This window comes from Erinaceus europaeus, chromosome 4 (assembly GCF_950295315.1).
Source record: "Erinaceus europaeus chromosome 4, mEriEur2.1, whole genome shotgun sequence".
Taxonomy (NCBI): domain Eukaryota; kingdom Metazoa; phylum Chordata; class Mammalia; order Eulipotyphla; family Erinaceidae; genus Erinaceus; species Erinaceus europaeus.
Window position 1 is genome coordinate 49406085 of NC_080165.1, and position 26692 is coordinate 49432776.

The 26692-nt window shown below is 39.7% G+C and overlaps 1 protein-coding gene across 3 annotated transcripts; it reads right to left on the reverse strand.

Moving 5' to 3' along the window:
• Positions 1-248: 248 nt before the first annotated feature.
• CD83 (CD83 molecule) lies at positions 249-23231 on the reverse strand. Of its 3 annotated transcripts, none has more exons than XM_060189332.1 (5): positions 22933-23216; positions 22392-22516; positions 5744-5936; positions 3234-3340; positions 249-1734 (listed from the first exon to the last, which is right to left on the reverse strand). In XM_060189332.1, exons 1-5 carry the CDS (start codon positions 23192-23194, stop codon positions 1606-1608), a joined length of 816 nt encoding a protein of 271 aa, XP_060045315.1. In that variant the 5' UTR covers positions 23195-23216; the 3' UTR covers positions 249-1605. The 3 variants fall into 3 exon arrangements, with proteins under 3 accessions (XP_060045315.1, XP_016050737.1, XP_060045316.1); XM_016195251.2 differs by lacking the exon at positions 22933-23216 and adding an exon at positions 22605-22834; XM_060189333.1 differs by lacking the exon at positions 3234-3340 and having other exon boundaries at positions 22933-23231.
• Between the last annotated feature and the right edge of the window lie 3461 nt (positions 23232-26692).

Below are 26692 nucleotides of genomic sequence, written 5' to 3' on the forward strand. Positions count from 1 at the left end.
GTCAACATCTCCATGTAATGTTTTATGAACTCCCTTTTTGCCATGTTCCAATGGTTCCTGTGTGTGCATTTTTTGGGGGGAGAGGATTGTTATTACATGGTGCACTAATCTCACTTTCCCAAAGAAGTTCAAAGAATATGAAAAAACTCATCTTGGTAGGTTTCTTTGTTTGAAATGACTGAAAACATGATAAATGAAAGATATGCTCTTATGCTTAGAACACCACTGTAAAACTAGGGACAATGATCCAATGGAATTTCTATTTTGTATTGTGCTTTATACTTTTTAAAAAGTATTTTCACATAAATTATTTCAATCAATCCATTCAACAACCTTTTGGTTTACAACTCTGAAAGTAAAAGCCAGAAGAAATTTTACAAAGATCATAAAACCAAGTAGTAGGAAAATAAGGGCGAGGACCCAGTGTGCACAAGTGGTCTAGCATTCCTGCCAAGTCACAATAGTTCTCTAATCTTATGTCATTCTCTTTGTACACATTTAGTCCGCTTGTCTGCTAGAAATTATCTTTATTGGGGGTCGGGCGGTGGCGTAGTGGGTTAAGCGCATGTGGCGCAAAGCGCAGGGACCGGTGTAAGGATCCCGGTTCGAGCCCCTGGCTCCCCACCTGCAGGGGAGTCGCTTCACAGGCGGTGAAGCAGGTCTGCAGGTGTCTATCTTTCTCTCCCCTTCTCTGTCTTCCCCTCCTCTCTCCATTTCTCTCTGTCCTATCCAACAACGAATTGCGTCAACAAGGGCAATAATCATAACCACAACGAAGCTACAACAAGGGCAACAAAAGGGGGAAAAAATGGCCTCCAGGAGCGGTGGATTCATGGTGCAGGCACTGAGCCCTCCCTGGAGGAGGAAAAAAAAAAAAAAAAAGAAATTATCTTTATTTGTAGATACAGCTTTCAAAACAAAAAAAAATTACAAATCCTTCTTTATCATACATATACAGATATAAAAATAAGCATGGCACTTGTCATCATTGTTCCATTATGAATGCCTTTCCCAGATGAAAAGGCCATGTTGAGGAATAGTTCATTGACCTATTATTTCTATGTACACATATTCACTCCCTACTAATAACAGGGTCTTCACACGAGGAAGTTACTTGCTAAATATTTCTCATTGTCTTATGGCTTGCCTTGTCAGTTTCCTCCAAATATAAAACATCTGGGTTAGTACAAGAAAACACTGCAAATTCAAAGAGATGCTTCCCAGATGTGGAAGAGGACAACCATCCTCAAGAATCTGTCCCAGGGCCAGCTCTGAGCATTTACATTTCTCAAGACCCTTTTCTAGCTGAATCTCACCATAGCTCACAGGAGGTTGACCAGATGAGTAACTACGTCATGAAGCAGGTATCCATGAAAAAGCATTACTATAGAGCAGGTAGCTCTATGTAGCACGATCATGTAGTGGTTTCCAAGGCCCTGTCCACAAAACATAGTGTGGGATCCACTTTGGGATGTTTCAGTTTAGGTGAAAGACTTCACAGGAAGGATGTCTTCTTCAGAGTACGACTCATTCTTCTCATGTCTAAGCATAGCACTTAGCTTTTGACTTTAGGGGAAAAAATAAAACCCCAGAGGATATCCTTCTTCATACTGGTTCAGTCTTGTGAAGTGTCACTGGCTCCAAATGCTTATTTGGGGAAGTGACTAGTAGAAAAGCTGGTTCAATCCCAGGTTTAGAAAAGTCTGGAAATATACTTTGATGTCTTGCAAACTTCTAAAAAACAATAAAAGAGATAAATTGGAGTGAGAGTAATTGGGAAAATATGTCAATTGACACTTAAAAGCTGGCTGGACAGTTTATTAAAAGTAGTTTACTAACTACGTTTGCCACTTGACAGTGGACTGTACTGTACTACTTCACAGGTATCTCCAAATTTTGACTAAAACATTCACAATTTACACAGTGAGACCATTTCAAGGCCTTATTGTGAGCTATCTGTATGAAAAATCAGTGCCCCTAGAAACAGACATTTACCAATCAACTAAAATCACTCACTTTAAAAAATAAACTGCCTGGTAAAAACTTGAATGACCAAATTATGCATCCCATAAGGGCAAGGAGAATGTCCTACATTTTCTTATATCCTTTATAGTACCATATAAAAAGAATAAAAAATTGGAGTCTTGATTGACTGATGTCTAAAATAGCAACTAGAGAGATTAGTGCTTAGCTAGAGAGATCAGTAGTGAACAGCGGCCAGTGAGTGGCAAGAACCTGTCCTGGGACAGTTCCTGGCCTCCACATAGCTCATACCTCCTAATAATACTGAGACAGAAGAAACAGAGTACTTCCTAGTGGGTCAGTCCAAGAGGTCATTCTTATGGCCTATGGCTTCAATTAGCCCAGAAAAGCAACCATGCAGAAAGAATCCAGAAAGTTTAAGTTAAACTCTGTAACATGTTCAAGGCATGTCAAGGACACCCATACACGAGCCAGTAATTCTTAACTCTGGGAATTTTCTGTGTACCTACTGCCCTGTCTTCTTTGAGTAGAAAGGAGTAACTGGAAGTACTAAAAATGTAGGGGGCCAGGTGGTGATGTACCCGGTTAAGTGCATGTGTTATCATGCGCACAAAGACACACATTTGAGTTCCCACTCCCCACCTGCAGGAAGGACACTTCACCAGTGGTGAAACTGGTATATATCTTTCTCTATCCCTCTCTACCTCTCTCTCCTCTCAAATGCCCTCTGTCCTATCAAGTAAAGAAAGAAAAAAATGTCCATGAGGTATGGTGGATGAGCTGTGTAGGCAACAAGCCCCGGTGATAAGCCTGGTGATAAATAATAATTATAAAATTAAAAATGTAAGGTGAGAATACCTAAGAGACAGAAGGAAAATTAAAGGGCAAATGAAGGTGAAGTCAGTAGAGTGCCTGAGGAAAGATTGTGCTTCTGTGCTGGCACTGGGGTGGAGCACTTTCTACCCACCACTAAAGCATTCCCTGATGCTTCCTTAGAACTCTTTGTCAACTCAAACTCCTTTCATATGTATGTATATATTCCATTTTTAGTATAGAGCTCCTAGACAAAAATCATGCTGAGAGTTTCCTTTACTGACTCTCCCCAGTGTGGGGGCTTCAGTAAGTCCACCCAGGGTTCAGTAAAAACCTCTCTCAACACTACTAAACAATGCCACTATCTTTAAAACATATTCATATGGACACCTCAGGTGATCTTTTAAAAAAAACAGATGTTTTAAAAAGATACTTACACAAGTGAAAATGATGAGTGTCAGGTAAAAGACAACCAGCACCACCAGCAGTACAATTTCAGTTTTGTAGTTTTTAAAGTTCTCTTCTTTGCCTTTCTTAGGGCATCCTTTAAAAAAAAAAAAAAAGGAAAACAGAAAATCACTTAACAGGATTTTTCTACCATGATAAAAAGCTAAAAAAATGTTTTGATCCTGTTTCTCTGAGTCCTGGCATATCTGTAGGGACAACAGTGACAGCAGCTGTGGCAACTAGCACTCATTCTCACTCTGTGCCCAGGAGACAAATAGAGAATCAACAAGAAGGACTGTGGCTTATGTAGAATCTTCAGAGGCAGGTCTGAATATCCCCATCTTACAGATGAGGAGTCAAGACTCAAGGACATTGCAGAAATGAAGCAAGAGGCTGACAGAGCATAGTCCAAACTGCTACCCAACTTAACCCATTTCAGATGCCAGGTATTCCCTGAATTTTATTTTGTTCTCAATTAGATGAATCACCATTCAATTACCAGCATCCCATCTATTTCATCAGTATTGGATAGAATGGCTACTCTTTCTTTATCACCTCTGGCGACTGAGGAGTTCTGAATATTCTATTTATTCAATAGAATCTACACATTTTGTAGACTCATTAAAGCTCTCCCACCAAGGCTGCAGCAAAGAAGACTAAGAACAGCTTTCCACAGAAATAGTAAAGACTGTGGCTGCAATTATAAGGAAAGCTAAGGAGAAGAGTATGGGAGTCAGTCTAGGAGGTAATATAGTGGAGACAGTCTCTCCCCATTCAAGCACAACAGCAACAGTCAACATGTGTTTGGGCTCATAAGCTCACTTTTTGTGTCTGCTTCAAAGCCCAGGCAGAGGTGAGTGGAGTGAAGATAATCTGAGAGACCCCATTACAGACTTGAGAGAGCTAGAAAACTCCCAAATTGGAATCAAAATTTTGTACAATGGTCTAGCAATGGATTCTGATAGGGATGTGTGATTCAAGGGAAAAAAACGTGGAAAGTCATTGTCCTGATAATTTTCTTGCCCTAACATTTCTCGAGCACTCAGTATGCCCAAGGCATGGTACTCAGCATTTTAGGACACCTCTATTTCAAAGATGAACAAAGGAAGGGGTACAATAGATCAGAGACTTGCTTAAAGTCACATATTAACAGAGCCCATGCTGGAAACAGATCTAGATGACTCTGGAATCCTGGAATCAGATTACTTGTAGACAGCACTGCCTTTGATGAGAACCAACATGGATATCACCATTCACTGTTCATTTTCTCTCCACTCCTTCTTTGATCCCCTCTCTTTTCTGCCCTGCAATACTGATCTCCTATAACATTTATATAAGTAATAGCTACTTAAGTCCTACTAAGCATCAGAATACAGCAGAGAACAAAACAATGAGTATATCATGCCAGGCCTAGTAAGTGCTATGATGACAAACAAAGTAGTTAGAGTCCCACAAGATTAGTAGAGGGAGGGAAGGATGGAGGGAGGGAGGAAGGGAGGGAGGGAGAGAGGGAGAGGGAGAGGGGGAGGGGGAGAAGAGAGAAAGAGAGAGAGAGAGAGAGAGAGAGAGAGAGGAACCAAAGTGAAAGACCAGCTCCAATATTTACATTCTTGAAACTATAAGAAATCACAGAGATGGTGCATTATATAGGGCATTGGATCCTCAAGTATGAGGTTCTGGATTCAATCCTAGGAGCACATCTGCCAGAGTGATCCATTATTGTTTCTCATAAATAAATAAATCAACTTGAAAATAAAATACAAAAAAGTTATCCTAACTCTTATTCTTTTCAAATACTGAAGAGAAAGTGAAAGTAGATACTGTACAGTAGTGACAATATGACCATAACATGCTTGTCATTTCAAGCCTCAGCCATGTGTAAAAGTCAAGTAAAAAGCATATATTTTATAATCCATAACGTAAATTTATGGGGAAAAAAATCCAAGGAGATAATACCTGTCTTGATAACAGGTTGCTGACATTACTACATAAAACAAAAATGTACATTCTGCATCTACATTACTTCCTACTGTTTTTGTTTTGCCTAAGCTGGGATACTGAAAAATCCAATCACTATAAAATGTGAGAGAAGCGTTGTTTTCAGGTTAAAAGAATGGCACTGTGAAGAAGTCTCCCGAGACCAGGTTAAAAAAAAAAGCCCCAGTAAGGGGAACATTATTCAATTACCTGTTATTTAAGGATTTGGAAAACGCAGTGTTTCTATCTTCCAAAAATTAGGTGTGGGTAACTCCTATTTGCCTCCAAAAGATCCTGACATGAATGAATAACAGTCATATTAGTTATTCTACCCTCGTCAGGTTCAGGTATATTGATAATTTATTTCCTAATTAAACATCCTTACAGTAAACTTTTAGCTTTTAGCTACAGGTAAGACCCAGGACTTCCGAATTCAAGTTTGATTGAGGTAGTCTGTTTTAGGAGCTACAGAAAGTGCACACACAGTTTGCAAGAAGAAAATAAGTTCAGCATACCACCTCACCTGTCACTTTCAAAGTCACCATGCCACTTTGGTTTCTCTGCCCTGCCAGCTCCACCAGAGTGCATCTATATGTTCCTGAGTTGCAGCTGGTAATATTTTGGAGCCTCAGAGAAGTTGAGTTCTTCTGCTTATGCTGATAATTGTGCAGATCTTCTTGAAGGACCTCTATCCTCTCTTCTCCGACCTCCGTTATCTGTTCGAAAAAAAAAAATTATCACTTCACATCATGCTCTCCTGACAGAACTTACAAGCCCTGTCCCTGAACATAATGGATCTACCTCTTATTTTCATAAGACTATTTTCTTTAAAGGCAATTGCTTAACTGGTAGAGCATGGATCTTGAATGCTCGAGACTCCCAGTTGCATTTCCAGCACCATGGCACAAGAGTGATCCTCAGGCTTCTCTCTTCTCCCCTTAGACCCACCTCATGTGAAAATCCCTCTATCTTATATGCAATACATGAATTATATTTTTTGGGGGGTAAGGGCAAGGCAAGCTAGGTGCTGGTAAACTTCATTTGGCACAGATGTTACCATACACAATGACTCAGGTTCAAATCCATGGTCTCCACCTCCAGTGGGGGGAACTTCATAAGAAGTGAAACAGTATTCTTTCTTTCTGCAGGTGTCCTTTCTTTCATTCTCTTCCCCTATCTCCCCCTTATCTCTCAATTTTTCTTCTTTCCTATAAAAAATTAGCATGGTACTATGTGTACATGTGACCTTTGTAAGAGGAAAAGAAATTCTTTAGACATGTAGCTTGCTTTGGAATAGGATTTGGACTGAATCATATGATTGTTTGTCCACCAATTTATGCCTTCTCCAAAGGAGAAAGTTGCTACTGACAACAGTGATGTGTTTCAACAATGATGATATGCTGAAAGGTATGAATCACTTTGGATCATCTTCGTTGCTAGTTGTTCTATATTTAAATGCTCTCTTGACTTTTCCAGCTATGGACTTAACTCACTGATTGATTCATATTTTGGCATCCCAGTCTTTTATTTGGAAGTATTCTTAAATCTGTTAAAATCACAGCCAGGGGGTTGGATGTGGCACACTTGGTTCTGCACACATCACCATGTGCAAGGACTCAGATTCAAGCCCCCACCCCGCACCTGCAGAAGGAAAGCAGTGATGAAGCAGTGCTGCAGATGTCTATCTCCCTCTTCCTCTCTATTTCTGGCTGCCTCTACCAAATAAAGATGATTTAAAAAAAGAAAATCAATGTCAGACAACCAAAGAAATCAGTAAGAGATACAAATGAGCAATGCCTCCTGCAAAGAGTCGTTCATCCATTCATCGTCAAAGATTGCGTTTATATGTGGCAGTCCATGGTGTCGCAGAACATTGTCATCATTGTCATAGGAATATAGTTAAAATAGTGCCACAGGCCAGGTGACTTTTTAGTAATAGAAGATGTATACATATCAGATACAGTCTAAAACTATTATACCCAGCACACACCATGAGATAGAGGTGAAATTTAGCCCAACAACTAGTCTGACTGGTTTCCTTTCCCTGACCTACAAACTACATTGTGATTAAATTGGAGGGTGTTTTCGTTATACTCTACTTCAAAGATTAGCTACATATCATACTCACCACCAATTCTCTCCTCCTGCACATATTTTGAATTTGCCTAGTAAACTTGTCCACTCACCATCCATTGTACTATTTTGTTCACCATTTCAAAGTGACTTTTTCAGACAAAGAGATACAGAGACAGAAGGAAAGATACCCATTGTGGTGCAGACTAGGCTCAGGTTACATCTGGACAAAGCAGATACCATCCCAGCTAAGTCATCTTGATAATCCCAGTGTCTTAAGGCTTGTAAAAACTGACCTTCACGTGGTAAACTTTCTAATCAAATACTTATTACTTAGGCTTCGACACCCTCCGCTCCTATCCTCTACTTCCCTCAGTCTCTTTATCTACTCAACTAATTACACAAAAGAAAGTAAGATACATCTCTTAATCTCTTTTGACAACATCAGCATTATCATCACCCCCTTCTTCTTCTTCTAGCGTTTGCCCTTCTTCCATAGCCAGCCCCCTGATGATCTTTAAAAGAAATACTATATACAGCTGGCCAAGAGATACACTGGCCAAAAAAAAAAAAAAAAAAAAAAGTTTATCAACTAAAGGGCAATTATCTCTATGACAGCCCTTATTAGAATCACCAAACAAGCAAATGTAGTAAAAGGTCAAGGCTCTGAACTCCAACTCCATCAAGACCCAGAGAGAGAAGAGGAAATAAAAAAGGGGGGTGGGGTGGGGGGATCACACTCAGTAGTAGTTGGTGTGTAACTTAGAAAGGAAGAGAAGGCAGGACCATAGGGAGAAAAAGGGTAAATATATATAGAGAGAGAGATAGATAGATAGTTATAGAAATAATAGTCAGCCCATATCTGTGACCTTGGGAGAACTAATGTAGTTTCCAGTGGCGGGAATAGGGACATAGAACTCTGGTGGTGGGGAAGGTGTGGGATTATCCACCTGTTATACTGTAAATTTGTAAATAAATATTTAAATAACTAATAATTTTTTAAGCTGACTTTAAGAAACAGTAAGGCAAATTGAACCCTCCCTATTTTTGGTGCTTATAGGCAGCTCTAGCAGTAGCTGAGCTGCCCCCTAATGGGTGCCCGGGGCCAAGCAGGAAACCCAGGATTGAGGGACATTCCACATATGGCTTCTAGCATTGTAATAGCACCACAGAGCCACCTTAAGGCAAGGCAAGTGATTAGCAGGCTTCACTGCCTCTGTTTGTCTGCACTTGCCAAGGTTTAATATCCTATTCTGAGAGCCTAGTATAAATCCCCTCCTACTTTTTTTTTTTTAAAGGAATCAGTACAGCGAAATAAATAATGAAAGAATTAGGGGAGGACCCTACAGGGCACAGGCAACTCAGGAAAGAAAATAAATACAGGTACACACACACACACACACACACACACACACACACACACACACACCTTTAGTGGCTTCTACTTAATTTATTAAGTTAGGGAATGTCCTCTAAGGTCAACAGAAAACTCAGGTTCCAGTTTCCACAGCCTTGGGTTCTTGTTAACATTCCCGTGGAGTGGGCTACAGAGACATCTGGTGGCAGATTTACAGCTCCTACAAGCTACTCTGCTCCATTCACAGCTAGCATGAGGGTGATATAATGGCTTTTCTTGGGCCAAGTCTACGAACATAAATCCTATTTCTTGACAGTTCTTGTGTTGAAAGGTTTCTTCCTAAATAATCAAGAATCTACAGACTGGGGGCTTTAGATGTTCAAAAATGAAGGGGAGAAAAAAAGAAAGAAAGAAAAAGATGTTTCCAAGGGACCTCAGAAAAAAACTAAAGACGTTCCAGAACACATCTAATTCAAGCGCATTTTCCCCCTTTTAAAAGCCAATTAAACCACAGACTGTGGCTTCATCATGTGCTGAACATCCCCCCCCACTCTGTTGCTTGGTAGATGTGCTCCCTCCTGCCAGAGCTTTGGAAGGGCCAGAGGCCACACTTCTAATTCATCCTTCTGTTTGTAACTTCCACAGTAATGTCTTACCCTGCTTTCCTTTTTCCTTTTTTTTTCTCTACCTCTGCTTTTCTCTTTAGGAGACTCCGCTCTCATCCAGTCACCCTCCCTCAACTCAGTTAAACCATCTGAAAGTAGAGATCAAAAGGACAGACCCCTTTGAGTTGGTGGATAACTGCATTTATTTACATAAAGTTGATCCCACTGTGATGCAGCTGATTAGAACGGACAGATTGGTACAGCTGATCAGAAACAGCTGGCAGAAGTCTTTTGCATGCCTTCAGAAGATATTTATTTATTCATTCATTTAACTTTGACACTTGGACTATCACTGAGCCTCAGTGCCTACACACAGATCCACTGTCCCCTCTAGTCATTTTTTTTCCTTTTTTCAAATTACTTTTTCTTTATTTGATAGGGCAGAGAGAAATTGAAAGGGAAAAGAGAGAAAAAGACACCTGTAGCACTTGCTTCACTACTCATGAAGCTTACCTCCCCTACAAGTGGGGATAGGGAAGGAGTCGAACTCTGGTCCTTGTGAATGATAACAAGTGAGCTTAACTGAATGCACCACTACCAGCCCCCCCCCCCCGAAAGATTTCTTTTTTAACCTGCAGTGACAACAATAAAAAGTAGTTCATGTGATGGTCAGATTTCACAGACTTCTGGCAAAACCTCTAACAGCGCTCTCATCATCTTCAAATGACAAAACAAAAATGAAAGGAGAGAAAGAAGGTAAGGGGAAAAGGAAAAACCCCAAAGCAACTCGCAAAAATCTGATTTGCTGAAGAACCACAGCAATCATGTAAATGGAATCATGTAAAGTGTTTCAACTCTCATGGGGTAATCTGCCAATGGCTCCTTCCTAGGTGTGAAAGAATGTTCAAAAATTGGGCACAGAGAGATAAGTTAAAGAAGTCTGAGCCACAGGGTGCCTGTTGATGGCTTGTCAATTTCCTTGTAGCTTCTGTCCAACTGTCTTCCAACGCCTACTGGCAGCATGAAGAGACCCAGGGCAGACAGTAAGACTAGAGATGCACTGGTTTCGTAGGTTAACTCTCTTTTCAGTCACCAGGTTCCAGATGCCACCAGGATGCTGGCCAGGCTTCCCTGGATTGAAGACCCCACCAATGTGTCCTGGAGCTCTGCTTCCCCAGAGACACACCCTACTAGGGAAAGAGAGAGGCAGACTGGGAGTATGGACCGACCAGTCAACGCCCATGTTCAGCGGGGAAGCAATTACAGAAGCCAGACCTTCTACCTTCTGCAACCCTCAATGACCCTGGGTCCATGCTCCCAGAGGGATAGAGAATGGGAAAGCTATCAGGGGAGGGGGTGGGAAATGGAGATTGGGTGGTGGGAATTGTGTGGAGTTGTACCCCTCCTACCCTATGGTTTTGTTAATTAATCCTTTCTTAAAGAAAAAAAAAAAAGAAAAAAAAAGACTAGAGATGCACATCCACTGAAACAAAACTGTCAGAGGCCTTTTCACCTTAACTTGTACCTCCTTAACACCGATTGCATCTGCTGCAGAAACAACTATACCCCAAGTATGATTAGACTATTCTGCCTGAAGGTTAAAAAATTACCATATTTTCCTTAAAACAAATGTTTTGTCATTTGAAGTGCTTACTTCCACTTCATTTTTTTTTTCTCTTTTGGGAATAGCCTGCTGTTCCAAACCATATATAAATTAGAGCCCAGGGTGAGAAAGCAGCAAATTAGAAATCCTTCATTCTGCTGGTTAGACTTCTTGTGGGTAGTTCCCAACCTTTGATTCTGGAAATATGTATTTTTTCCTTTCATAGATGCACAGCCATTTTTTAACAGATTCTTTTAATATGTGGAGAGAGAGAAAGAGAGAGAGAGAGAGAGAGAGAGAGAGCCAGAATCAGAGCACCACTCCAGCACATGTGATACCAATCACCAAACTCGGAACATTATGCTTCTGGTTCAACACTCAGTCACTATGCCACCACCTACACCATCAACGGGTTTTTTGTTTTGTTTTTGTTTGTTTTTAGGTCAGCATAAGTCTTCTTAAAAGATATAAAGAGCCTAGAAATTCCTGGATACACCTGGAAGCTCTCATCACCAAGGTAATGAACAGTTCTCTCTGCCTGCCAAATGAATATAGCAAAGATAGCCCCCTCTAAACTGGGTATCTTCATAACCCTTCCTCTAGCTTCAAGCTATAGGTTTATAGAATGACTCTACCTTTCACTTTGCCATTCTAAGACACTGCTTCCATATGAGCCCATCTGAGGCATCTAAGAGTTGCCTGCAGCTGAAAAAAAAAAAACCCATTGTAGCTTTGATTCTAGCGTTGCAAGCTCAAAATGCAAGCAGTGCACCAGCAGCACCATGAAACACTAGATGCCAGAGTTCATATCGTTATCAGCAGTCTTAACCATGATTACACTGCACTAGCAGGTGAGTTAGCTCCAGAGGAATTTTCAAAAGAGAATTTCAGTGGGAGGAAAATGGAATGACAGCAAAGGGGACATCCTCTTCTTGGCTTTATTTTATGAGTTCCTACAAACATTTTTGCTGGCTCAAAATCAGTCACTGGCAGGAATGGCTCTTTCAACATTGCAAATCAGAAAGTGTGTCATTGCCTCTCTGCAAGAGCATTTTAGGAAATAATAATTTATAACAAAAGGAACCCTCATACTCATTCACAGTCAAGTATAATTGACAGGAACTATTTAATGCATACTTTAGGATGCTAATATTATAGTGTGCTAAGCCACAACACAATTTGGGCAAATTAATGTCTCATAACACTTCCTCTGACAATATTTTAAAATTCTACACTGCATGCATTAGCTCATTGGCTGATAATTTCATCTTTTGGTTGTATTAGAAGATTGCAAAATATTACACATCTCATTTTCAGAAAGCCTACAGAGTTCTGACTTGTCTTCAAGGCCTCCAATTTAACTAAATAATTTAAATACCACATTATTTCTCTAAAATAGAGATTTAGTCTTACCTTAAGGAAATAAGAAGCCCTAGGTTAAAATAAACTATTTTTAATTCTCTGAATACAAAATCAAGCAAATACAAGTGACAATTTTAAGAGCATGTGAATTAAGCTTTTTGTTTAAATGAGCAAATTTGAACTAGAAAGAAGTCAAATAATGAAATGTGGCTGAAACTTAACCAATATCCAAGTCCAAATCTCTACTGTGGAAAGTGATTTTTAAGTTTACATTATTTTATCACAATAAATACTGACATTGTGTCTTACTATATTTGAATATACAGGATAAAAATTTCAATCCTACTGCAAAGAAAGAATTTTGATCATGAGAGCAGGTTTGTGGTGTATCCAGTAGAGTACAAAAAAGAGCACACAAACCAGGATAGAGATTTAAGTCCCCAGTCACCACATGCAAAGGGAAATTTGGTGTGCAGTAGAGCAGCAGGTGTCTCTTCCCCACCCCTTCATCAAAAAATAATGGCTGCCAGGAGTTATGGAGTCTTTCAGGTATTGAGCTCCAGTAACAAACCCTGGTGGAATATATAGAAACAGACAGAATTTTAAGCACATACTTTAAATTCATGTCTATCATACTAGATAACTGTTAACAATGTGAGAGGAAATTTTAAAAAAGAATGGGTTAGAAAATTAAAAGAAAAGAAAGAATATTCTTGATTGGCTATATATATATATAAATATAAATATATATATACTTATATATAAACTTACATATATATGTTTATGTATGTGTGCATATATGCATATAAATATCTCTCCTGACAATTTCATTAATCATATTGAAAGATATGGACCATAAATATTTAAAGATGGCACTAAATTAACCTGATACATTCCATTCACATCGAACAGCTTTTTTATTGCTTTTTTTCATGTGCTGACATTCATATACTTTGGTTTTTAAGTCAATTATACTGGCGATATAATCCCCATTCATCATAAAAACAGCTCTTTATAACAAGCAAAATAATTCGGCTCGAGATTGATGTCATTATGAGCGTAAAATGTAAGAGTATTGACGTTTTTTCCCTAAGTGTAGTTTTATTAGAAAAATGATTTTCCACTTGTAAATTTACTAGGTCTAACAGATAGGAGAGTTGGATTTACGACTGCTAGCAGAATCATGAGTGCGGCAGAGGCAGCATAACTAAGAACAAAGTTTTTAGAGACAGATAGGCATAGATCTAAACCCTAAACCAGCCACTGTTAGTTCTGCTCTTGACCCAATGACTAAAAGGCTCTCAGACTTTATCTGCTACACAGAGATCTGGGAGTCATTATGCTTCACAATCATAGCGCTGATACCCATCAGTGAACTGGTATCTCTGTCTCTGCATCTCCCTCTGTATCTCTCTGTCTCATGAAAAACAAATGAATCATTAAAAACCTTATTAGCGGGAGCTGGGCAGTAGCACAGTGGGTTAAGTGCACGTGGCACAAAGCGCAAGGACTGGCCCAAGGATCCCAGTTTGAGCCCCCAGATTCCCACCTGCAGAGGAGTCGCTTCACAAGTGGTGAAGTAGGTCTGCAGGTGTCTATCTTTCTCTCCCCTCTCTGTCACTCCTTCCTCTCTTGATTTCTCTCTGTCCTATTCAGCAACAACATCAATAATAACAATAACTACAACAATAAAACAAGGGCAACAAAATGGAATAAATATAAAAAAACTTATTTGCTGAAAGACTGGATTCATTTTAGATATGGTGAGAAAGGTACAAGGACACTGGCTTTGGAATCAAAAGAACTAAAGTCAAGGTCCAGTTTCTCCATCAGATAGCTGAATCATCTCCTGGCCTCGATTCTTTGTCTGTGACTACCTTACTTAGTTCATGGGGCTATTTTAAGAATCAATGGGAAACACATAGAGTGCTTTATAATTAATAAAGTTGGGAACAGAAATCCTTACAATTGATAGCTTTCCATTCCATTCACACACCAGTCAGCCATTTCTTACTGTTGATATATCCAAGTCTCCTCTCTGGAAAAAAATTGCTTTAGAAATCCTAATCTCCACTCTAGAGAAAAAAAAAGAAACAAAAAAAACTTCTTACAGTATCTCAAAAATATACAGAATAATCTGGATTTTCTTTGACAATGTCATAATCATGTGATTTAAAAAAACAATCTTGGAAACTCAGATTTGAAAGTATAATAGACTATGCATCATCCATGCTAATTACCCTTCTTTCACTAATGTATTGTGGGTCATGCTAATCTGAAAGGGGAACTCCTTTAAATTCCAAGTTCAAGCCCTTTAAAAACACTACATCTGATTTTAGAGGAGACCTACTTAAAGAAGACCTGACATTCTGTATGACCAGACATACAGAAGACAGGTTATGTGCTTCAGATGGGCACATAACCTCATCAAAGCCATTTAAATATAATCAAGACAGACTTGTGATAGTGGCAGAGAAAGAAAAGGACTACTGTTTCCTTTGCATTTAGTCATGGGAGGTTATCCAAGTAGACTACCACACAACATGAGAAAGCTGATAATGGCCTCAATATGAAAGAAGGAAGGGCTGAGAAAGGAAAAAATATCAGGTGTTGGGGAGAGTGAGAAACCTTGAAGTTCAGCTATATTCACTTCCAAGGATTTCATAAGAAGAATTTCACAGAGAGGCTCAAAACAACAGAAATTTATTCTATCACAGTTCTGGATATCAGAAGTCCAAAATAAAAATGGCAGCTGAAACATGTTCTCTCTGAAGGTTCTAAGGAAAGGAAGACTCTATTTCATGCCTTGTTCCCACTTTCTGGTATTGCTGGCAATACCTAATATCCCTTGACTTGAGGACGCAGCACTCCAATCTCTGCCTCTATCTTCATGGTGCTTTCCTTATGTGTCTGAGTCTCCATTTTGGGGTTTGTTTTTTTTTTACATTTTAATAAAGCTATCAACTACTGGATTAGAGTCAACCCTAATAAGAGTAGGATCTCACTTTAGCTTGATTATATCTGTGAAGACTTGATTTTTATTTGTCATTCACACAAATAAGGGATTATGACTGAGATATATCTTTTTGGAGGGGCAAAATTCCTCCCACAAGACTAGTCATAACTCAAGTGTGAACAATACTTTTATTTATTTTTTTACATTACAGATGTATAGCCAGTATATGAACCAACTTAAAGTTGATGTTAGTTGGATTTATAATTCTTAAGAGTGAAAGAGTCCTAATTGAAATGGGGCACTTTACACCATCCTGTACTTAAATGTGGCACTCATTGAGTCATTTAAATAAGACTCAGCATTTAGACCAACTCTGCTATGCTCCTTAGGTACACTTAAATCTAAGTCTCTGGAGAATGAAATAGCAGAGCCTGAGTTTATTCAGAATCTCTGCTCTCCAGAACTGACCTGGAAAGTCTGATCCTAGATGATTATGGACTATTTATGGCAATTGGCACCCTTCTTTTCCCATATATTTTCTCCATTTGGACCCATAATTCCAGACAATGACCAACTCTTCTAGAATGTATCTTTACTTAGAGAACTGGGACTAGAACATAAAGCAGACTGGTTGGTTCTCTATAAAAACATGAAGTAACAAAAACAAGCCCTGTGCTCTTAAATGTGTGCCAATTCTATATAACACGTAAAGAGATTTTACATACCTCCCAAATATACCTCTGAGTAAAAACAAAAATCAAAATCACGCTTATGGTTGTAAAAGAACCTTAGATAAGTGTTTTAGTGTAGATTTGATTTCCACTAAGTGTTGTGAGTTTAAAAAAAAAAAAGTGGGATTATCTCAGCAGTAGCCAATAGGAGATCATAGAGAGTTTTCCATAGAGGAACCCTTTTGTAGGTAACATTTCTTTGTAATACTACCCTACAGAAAACTTTCCCTTACATCATAAAGATCATATTCTTATTTCCTCTTTTGTATGTAGTAACACAGCCAAGTGCAGAACTAAAATAACCTTGCCTTCATGTGACCCAGGTTCCCCCTTTTATTCATGGAAAACAAGTGTTTAAGTTTTTTTTTTCCTCTTTAGCTCTCAAATGTCTACTTCCTCCTCTCCCTTTTCCATCCTGAAAGATTTTTAAGAACTTTGCTCTATTTCATCATTGTTCAAAAATCTCTGTGATCTGCCCTTCTAATCTAATCTGGTTGAGATTTGTATAGTCCTTCAGTATGTGACAACTACTTTCTTCCTTGTCCACCCATCCATAGAACAACACAGCTGTACTAGGAACCATGAGAAAAAGAAATACAAATCCCATGAATATGTTCAAGTCTCAGCTGGTTAACTTGTGGGGAATTTCATTGTAGTGAAAGAATAGAGCCTTTCTCTGAGGCTCATCTTCTGTGATGAATCATATTCTATCACCAAAACATGCTTTTCATTACATATATTTTTCATTATGTCATTCTCAGCTTAAAGACTTTCACTAGCTCCTGGCTGCTGATGGGATAAGTTGTAAGTCCTTATAGTTTAACAATCAAAAGTCTTTTTACAACTTGTTTCCAGCCTTCTTTCTAACAGTGATCACTCAGCATTCTGTTGTATAATTCGTATTCCTAGATCACAAGTTATTTCATTGGTCCCCAAAATGCTTATAGGTTGAATTCCTGTATCCAGGCCTTTGCTAGAGATAGTTTCCTGGCAAAAAGTTCCATGTTAATTTGGGATAAGCAATGCCAGGCCTAAGGCTTGACATACATTTGAGACTTAGAAATATTTATCATAATAAAGGTGTCAGTGTGAAAGACAACTTTATATCTTTCATTAATTAAAGTGATTCCAACAAGTCAAGTACTATGCATACCAATGGGTGAAGTATGCTTTTTCTTTTCTTTTTTTTTTTATTATCTTTATTTATTGGACAGAGACAGCCAGAAATCAAAAGGAAAGGAGGAGAGAAAGAGGGAGAGACACAGAAAGACACTTGCAGCACTGCTTCACCACTCATAAAGCTGTCCTCCTGCAGATGGGGGCCAGGTGCTCAAATCCAGGTCCTTATACATTGTAACATGTGTGCTCAACCAAGTGCACCACCACATGACACTGAATATGCTTTTTCTTTGATGCTAACATTTACACCATTTCCATGTCAGTGTCATTTTAATGTGGAAACCTTTTCTTTTCTCCTACAAACTTTTTTTTTTCAATTTTATCAAAGAAATGTTATACAATAGTTGCTTGCTGTATCCCTCTTTGATACAAGGGTACAATCTCACATTTCCCCAAAATAGGTGCTAGCACACCTCACCCATCAAGAAATTGTCATCTCCCTCCACCACAGGGGATTGGGTTCCCCAAGTCTGTCACCTCCCTCCAGCCTCTCCCTTAAAAATATGTTCTTAAATATGTTTCACAACAAGTGAAATTCTAGAACCAAAGAAGAGTACCACAAATGGGTCCCTTTGTTCATCTGGGTTTGTGGCTGTCAAGATTACATCTCCCACACTGGTCAACTCTAACTCCTCCAAAGGCACTCAGGTCTCTTGGTGTCCCCTTGCTCTGTGGTTCATTACCACACAAGATGGTAGAGACTGAAACATAACTCTGCTAAATAGGGTATCAGCAACATGGAAGATAGCTTTGAAATGATTCAGATACAAGCCAGATTTACATGGCCACTATCCTTGAAGCTTCTGGCAAGTCATTAACCTGATCTCTCAAAGTTCCCTTAATCCACGTGATAGCCTATGATTTGTCACAGCTGGGACTCTTCTAAATATTATAAACATCAACTCTGATTCTCTGAAATCACTGTCTTCCCCTTTCTCCCTTCCTTTGAAAATCATCCTAAAAGGACACTTGCCTTGTGATACATTTCTGTCCTCGCCCCCACACTGTCACCCAGAGATGTCACCATAGATCCTCTTTTGTTATGTGTTAACACAAGTTGTCAGTGATCTTCTGTGATAAATAACCATTATTACTAGTGGCAAGTGTTAACCATGGCCAAATGCTCCATCTAGACTCATCCCCTCCAACCAGAGTTCAGTTGCATTAAAGAGAGTGTGAACCTAGCATTGCTAAAGATAGAGTAGTCATAACCTTAAAGAAAAAAATATATTCTGGTAGCCTGGAATTGTATACATCCTAAAATTTAACCCAAAGGCATAGCCAATGGAAAAGGAGTGAGAAAACAAAGTATTTCCCCAAACAAAAGCGGTCTACTCACAACTTTAAAAACCAAATTTAACAACTACACTAATAGATACAGTGTATCAACTTTTGTACTTCTTCTCAAGCCTCTACTCCACTTAAAAGATATAATATGAGTTAAAAGGTAATGAGAGATAGCTCACCAGGAAGAACACATACATTGCTATGAGCATAGGCTAGATTTGAACCTGCCACCATATGGAAGTGTCACAAATTGGGGGAAGTTTCAATGTTGTGGTAGCTCTCCCTTTCTATGTGGTTCTTTCTCTATCTAAATGAGAAAATATCCCGGGATGGCAAAATCTTACAGAAAGAGAGAGAGAGATGGAGAGAGAGAGACAGACAGAGAGAGAGAGACAGAGAATGAATATACAAGAAATGATGACAGAAGGACATGTTGCTGGATCTCAGTTTGGAGAACATGATTTTACAGGAAAGTAGAACAGGATTAACAGAAACCAGGGTGAGGCTGGGTGGTACGTTACAGTGTTCAAGGACCCAAGTTAAAGCCCTCGGTCCCTACCTGCAAGGAGGAAGTTTCACAAGTAGTGTAGTCATGCTTCAGGTGCCTCTCTCTTTCCCCTCTTTATCTCCCCTTCTCAGTATTTTCCTCTCTCTAACCTAAATAAATAAAATGAAATATTTTGAAGTAAATTAAATTAACAGAGAGATAGCTTTCCCCAATCTTAGCTCCATCTCTGATAACCTGTGCATATCTATATTAAGTATCCTCTGAGCCCCTCTTACCATGTTGGTATCTTCTAATTCTGCTTTTAAAAACCCCTTCTGTTTCATTTGGTTTAAATCCCCCGCTTAACACTGCATTCTATTTACATAACCACTATATTCTATTTACATGACCACTGCAAATCACTTTTACATTTACATAAAACACCACCTTCCCTCCAGGGCATTGGTGGTTTAGTGGTAGAATTCTCACCTGCTCCACCCCCTCTCCTTGTCACACCCTGATCCTCTCCTTGTCACACCCTGATTTTCACCACTCACTTTTCTCTCCACCCTCTCTGTGTCACATCCTGTTCACACCCTACTTGGGAAGTATATATAAAGACAACATTGTTCGTTTTAGTTAGTTGTTAGTTTAGCTTAGCTCGGCTTAGATTGTGCTACGTCCTGCATGAATAAAGAGATACTGTGTACAGCTCAACCATGAGTCTCTGGTCGTCTGTCTCCCGTCAATGAAGCTCAACCTGACATTACCATACATGTAAAAGTAAAAAGAATAACACAGTTCCATTTCTTGACTCACCCTAATGTCAAAAATATTAATTGGATACCTTCTGCTTTGAATCTTTTGTTAAAAGACACATGATAAGAAACACATGGTTTGCAATGATTTCTTTGCTAATCACAGTAATTCATGTCAATTGGACAGTGCCAGGATGCTCTGTGGTGCTGGAAAATAGAGTGGTAAATGGAATTTTAAACTGTGAGTCATTATAGCCATAATTGTGATGTGCAGAAGGCCTGCAAGAATTGATTCAATCTGGCAGACAGTGAAAACCCACACTCCAGGGGACTCTCTGCTTTACTTGTCCAAAGCACAAACTGTAACTGCAGAGAGGTTTTACAGACCACACTAGTAATGATGAAAAGAGGGGATATGAGTTAGACTGGACATGGTCTCGAGGCTGACGATCTTTACTTCACTGAGAATTTTTACAAAGAAGTTGTAAAGGGGGAAAAAAATTACAAGATGCTTAATCTTCTGTAAAATGAAGTCTTCCCACATTTTACCACCATTCTTATTTCCAAAACATTCTATTCATTTCTGTTGCATAAGCACAATCAATACAAAAGTATAGTTACTGGACTGGAAAATTATAAATAACTACAGAATATGCCGAGACCCGTTAAAAATACTTGGAGGAGCAATACATATCACTTTGGAGGTATCAGATTAGTTTATTGGCATAATGATAGCTCTCCTTTCTAACACCGCTCAATCACAGTTTCCTTCTCTCTAAAAAGTAACTGTGATATGATTTTTCAACAACCCTATTCCATAAACCAACAGAAGGAGAAAGAAAGGAATCCAAGAGACTAATTTTTTTGTTCTTGTTTTAGCAGAGGTTTGAGAGACCTTCAGGATAAATCCTGGGAGAACCATGTCCAATAAACAAGCACATACATTGGAGGATTACATCATCAACTGACATCCAAGAAGAAGCCAGAGGTTAATTACTATGGTTTACTGCCTCATTCCAAATGACCTTGTGCACGAAGATTTAACTTGACAACTGTTTGAACTTTACAGCCTGAAATTTCATCCGCTTGTTTCATGAATACTTTTTAATCAGTCCTCTGGGGATAGTAATATTGTTTTCCTTTTTAAATTACTTCTATAAGGGAAAGGGTGTTTTTTTAACTTTTAAGAAATATTTTATTTATTTCCTTTTGTTGCCCTTGTAGTAGTTATTATTGATGTCATCGTTGTTGGATAGGACAGAGAGAAATGGAGAGAGGAAGGGAAGACAGAGAAGGGGAGAGAAAGATAGACACCTGCAGACCTGCTTCACTGCCTGTGAAGTGATTCCCCTGCAGGTGGGGAGTGGGGGGATCTTTCCTCCCATCCTTGCGCCATGTGCACTTAACCCGCTGCACTACCATCCGACTCCCCAGGAAAGGGGTTTTATGTTTCTCTCCTTCTCTAAGATAACTAAGTCCCTGCATAGCTAATCCAGGGACATTTTCATTTTCTTTACCTTAAGTACTTAAGGTTGAAAACAGAAAAATCAAGCTGGACATTTCAAAACACAGTCTATAGTTCAAATCCCAGTTTAGTTCAAAACCCAGCCTTACCTAGTAGGTCATCTATATTAATACCAACAGATCATTTCCCTAAGGTTAGTCCCTAAAACTAAAAATATCTTCAGGGTTGTATTCTTTGGTCTCACAGTGAATAGGTAAAAATGAAGTATAATTATAGCAAAATTACTTTCGTACGTGATACAGTCAGCACCACAATCTCATCCACCCTGCATAACTCTCCAAGTGCCAATTCGAATTCACCAAACAGTTCCACAATTAACAGGGCAAACAGAGCTGTGCACAACAGCAGGGACTTCAGGGAAACAGCAGACTGGTTAGGAAAGAAGACACATGGGGGGGGGGGGGGGGACCTATCCTAATTCTACATTAAGGAAAAGTTAAAAATACAAAAATTTCCCTATAGGTAAATAAAATGAGGGATATGGAATTAGGCTGGAGCATATTCATTGAGCAGAAACTAGAGGTGCTGCTGCGCTGTATCTTCATTGAAGAAAGTGAGAAGACCAGCAGCAACAAATACCCACTGCTTGACTTTGCATTGCCACCAGATTCACAATCTGAGAATATTGTAGTTGAGGCTAAGCCTTTGAAAAGTCTCAGTGTTAACTCACGCTTCTTACTCAGTAGGAACTGTAAAGTGTTCCTTACTGGACGTCGAAATGATAGCCAAGTGATGCAAAGGGTAGGTGTGGAGACCCTGAGTATGCCAGTAAGGGGATGGCTGATCTATCCCCTATGAAATCAGACAGAGTCACTTTTCAGTTCTTCCTCTCAAACTGTCCACTCTCCCTAGTCTCAGATATAAGAGCAACAAAGCCACAAAGCACAAGACACTAGAAATCCAGGAACATTCCTCCCAATATCCAAAGCTGTTCTCTTGTGGCCAGCTGGCTACAATCACAGGTGGCCTCCATTCTTAATCTTTGGCTTTCAAAAACAGCCTCGCCTCGTTGGATCATTCATTGTAGGCGACCTTTAGGGGGAAGGAAAAGACTGGGGTTCTCTTGGAACAAAATCCAAAATCATAGTCAGCCTGATATCTGGATGAGGGTGGGGGAGGGGGAGGTGTTGGGGGGCGCGAGTGGGGGGGACACGTGTCGTCAGACTAGGTTCTCTGGAGTCTCACTGAGCGAGATGCCCCTTCTGAAGATGAGATTAAACCCTAGCCAAGGGACGCCACCCCACTTACCTTAGCCCAAGAGACTGTGTAGGGAACCGGCGGGTCCCAGCGGGGCGTGCAGGGCAACTCCACATCCTTGGAACAAGTTGCCGTCACCACCATCGCCTCGGGTGCCACCGGCATCAGAGTGCAGGCTGCAAAAGGGAGAAAGCGGCATAAGCAAAAGTCAGAAAAGACGGTGTCTGCGGGAGGCTGGGGGCTCCCGGCGCACTAGGGCCCTACCGCAGTTCAGGAGCAGGAGCTGGAGGCCTCGCGACATGGTTGTGAGCTGCCGGCCTGTGGCGAGCTGGCGCCGCGCGGCGCAGCACTCTTGTACCCCGGCTCACAGGGACTTCCCCGGGCGCCGGCCGAGGGGAATCCCCCATAGGCGGGCGGCTGGAGGCAGCAGAGCGCCCCTGCACTCCACCCGGGCCAGCCGCGTCCGTGACGCCCCGGTCCCCGCCCCCGCCACCCCCAGCGCCCCCGCCCCTGGCGCCCCAAGCCCGCGTCGTTGCAGCTACGGCAGCCGCTGCGCCCCCCTCCTACCTACTCCTGGCCAGCGGCTACCAACCCCGCGAAACCGCCGCGCTTGGGGGTTTTGCAAACCGCGATCGCACGCGTGACACCATCTGGATAACAGTCCAAGCAAAACGGGGGGGAGGCCAGCTGAGGTGCTCAGGTTTTTTTTTTTTATTTTTTTTATATTTTTTTACAGAGGCAAGCCAAATTCGGAGAGGCTGAGCAACTTCCCCAAATGCTCGTTTTGTCAGCGGTGACGGCTCTGGTGAATCATAGCTCTCACTCTTCTCTAGATCCTGTGACAAACTACACATACCTGGCACAGACCTCCACAAAGGGCCTGTCCCCCCGCCCCCCTGTGCCCCTAACTAACATGGTCCTCACGGAACCTGAGAGAGAATTTGATTACCTATCACTGGTCTAGTCATTCTATGGAATCATTGCATTTTCGAGGCTTTTTTTTTTTTCGATCTTTTCATTTCTAATTGGATTGAGATAGAGAGAAATTGAGAGGAGAGGGGTAGATAGAGAGGGAAAGAGACAGAGAGACACCTGCAGCACCTGATGCTTTCCCCTGCAAGTGGGGGCCAGGGGCTTGAACCTGGGTTCCTTGCACACTGTTGTGTGTGCGCTTAACCAGGAGTACCACCACCTGGCCCCTGAAATCTTACAGTTTTCTAAAACTGTGTCAAATCACTAATCAAGAAGTTTTCTAGAAACAGAACAACAACAAAAAGTTAATTTGCTTTCTAAAGGCACACATGTGACAAGTATTTAGTGTTTGGTTCTCTGACTTCTGGTATGGATTACTGGTCTCTGTCATTCAGCCTGTTTAAATCATTTTAGCAAAGGATAGTACCTCTTAGACTACACAAAGAATTTCCGAGAAAGAAAACAAAGCTAAGAAGAAAACAGATTATTTATGATACACCCAAAAGTATTTTCTGTTCATGCTTGTCTTACTTCAGCACACAAGTAGATATTTTTACGTTCCCACCAGCAGTGCAAGAGGGTTCCTTTGTCCCCACAACCTCTCCAACATTTGTTGCTGCTACCTCTTCTGATGATATTCTCATTATTGTCTTTATTTGCATTTCTCTGACAATCACAGGTAGATATTTTTTATTGAGATGTCATCCATACTATTTTGTAACTTAATTTTGGTTTAATATTCTGCAGTTTCCATATCATTAAAAAGCGTCAAAGAAATAAGTCATTATGGTGACTGCATAATATTTCACTGCATAATTGCACCATAAAGTAGAAAAAGATAATACATTATTAGCTTAGTGTTACTAATATAGACAGATGAGTACTGATGCTTCTCTACAACCACCACCACTAATGCCTGGTTGCTATGATGAACTCTTGTGGGTATATGCCTTGGCTTTTTTTTTCTCCCCTTTCATTGCCTTTGTTGTTTTATTGTTATAGTTATTATTGTTGTTGTTGTTTCTGGATAAGACAGAGAGAAATGGAGAGAGGAGGGGAAGACAGAGAGGGGGAGAGAAAGACAGACACCTGCAGACCTGCTTCACTGCTTGTGAAGTGACTCCCCTGAAGGTGGGGAGCAGGAGCTCCAACAGGGATCCTTACCGGGTCCTAGATCTATGCGCCACGTGCTCTTAACCAGCTGCGCTACCACCCGACTCCCAATACCTTTGCTTTAATATTGCTTCTTTTCTTGGAACAAAAGTCAGGAAGAAATTATGCTAGGACAAAGAACGTTGATAATTTTGTTAAGTATTGCCAGGTTACATGCACAGAGATAAATATCCATTTCCTCCTGCTGTATTTGAGGAGATTCCCAGCACTCCTGCAGCCTTGTTACAGAACTTCATACCTCTGCCCATTGCAGACCTTTAAAAGATCAGCAAGTAACACAATGAAGTTTAGATTTATCCGTGAGAATGATTATCCAATTGGCAGTTAAGCCAACTATGTAATGCCCTTCTACTCACAACCTTTACCAAACTTTTTATTTAGGAAAATATTTTCATACATAAATGAGAATAGAAATATTAGTACCAAATGTATCTATATGCAATATACCCTTTAAAAAATAAATTATTGTTTTTTGGGGTTTTTTTTGCCAATCCTATGCCTGGGCACTTCACTTTCTTTCTTCCATTTTTTTACCATTATAACTAGTGTTGTATCAAACTAAGGATGTTCAAATCCTCTAACTCAGCAGTTCTATTGCCTCATTAGATGCTGCTGTCTTGCCCTCTGAAATTAATATATGACTATTTAAACTCACTTTATAAGAACTTGACATTGTCATATGTTTTCACTTTTGCCAATATAATTAATGTGAAATATTGTTTCCTTTTTGTTTTTTTTACATGGCATTGGTTACTAAGAGGGAAGAAAATCTTTTCTTGTACTTCAAGGGCATTTGCTGCCTCCTTTGAAGTTTTCTTATTCATATAATTTGACCTTTTATATTGGGCTTTTAATAAATTCTAGACCAAATCCTTCCTTGATAATGTCTGAGATAAATATCTTGTCACACTTTGTATTTTTAACTTTATAAGCTCCTTCATGTACAAAAGTTTCTTAAATACTTTAATGTAGTCAAACTTATTGATCTTTTCATGCACAGTTCATGCTTTTGATAAGAAATCTTTTCTTACTCTAAGATGTTAAAATCAGCCTCCTTAATTTTATCCCAGATCTTTTTTATTTTTAATTTCTCTATTGGAGGGTTAATGTTTTACAATCAACAGTAAATACAACAGTTTGTGCATGCATAACATTTCCCAGTTTTCCACATAACAATACAACCCCCACTAGGTCCTCTGCCATCATGTTCCAGGACCTGAACCCTTCCCACATCCCACGACTCCAGAGTCTTTTACTTTGGTGCAATACAGCAACTCCAATCCAAATTCTGCTTAGTGTTTTCTCTTATGATCTTGTTTTTCAACTTCTGCCTGTGAGTGAGATCATCCCATATCCATCCTTCTGATTCTGACTTACTTCACTTAACATGATTTCTTCAAGCTCCATCCAAGATGGGCTGAAAATAGTGAAATCACCATTTTTAATAGCTGAGTAGTACTCTATTGTGAATATATACCACAACTTGTTCAGCCATTCATCTGTTGTTGGACACCTGGGTTGCTTCCAGGTTTTGGCTACTAAAAATTGTGCTATCCCAGATCTCTTAAAGTAATGTTTTTCATTTTTATTTTATTGAAGTATTATCACATAAATATGATTTGAGTATTTAATTTATTTTTCATATGAATAAGCAGTTGCTTTCTGAGAGTCCTGATTTCCCTCACTAATTGGAACTTTTCTTTTTTAAAAATTTGGTTTTATTAGAGAAATAATGATTTACAAGGCAGTTGTTATCACATGAGTACAATTCTTCATCCTTCTGCAATAAGTGTCTGCACTCCACCACTGACTTCAATTCTTCGTCATTGTGCCTTGGGTCCCCCAGTAACCTCTGAGCACCCTCCCCTTGTCCCTGGCTTTTCTGCAACAGATCATATCTAGTCCAAGTTTCATCTTTCACTTCTTGTCTATTATTAAATTCAAATATGTGTTTACCTGTAAGAGGATCTATCTGCGCTAAGCTACATTTTTTATTATGTAAACTATAACCGACATAATAGTGATTATGCTTTTTCAAAATTGTTCTTATATTCTTGGTTCTATGCTATACAATAGAATCAATTTGTTTTCCTCAAAAAAAATGTTTGAATTGTAGTGAAGACATATTCAATCCATAAACTACAGGAAATAAACACCTAAATTTAAATATCAATTCTACAAATCAATCAATATTGAGTATCATTTCA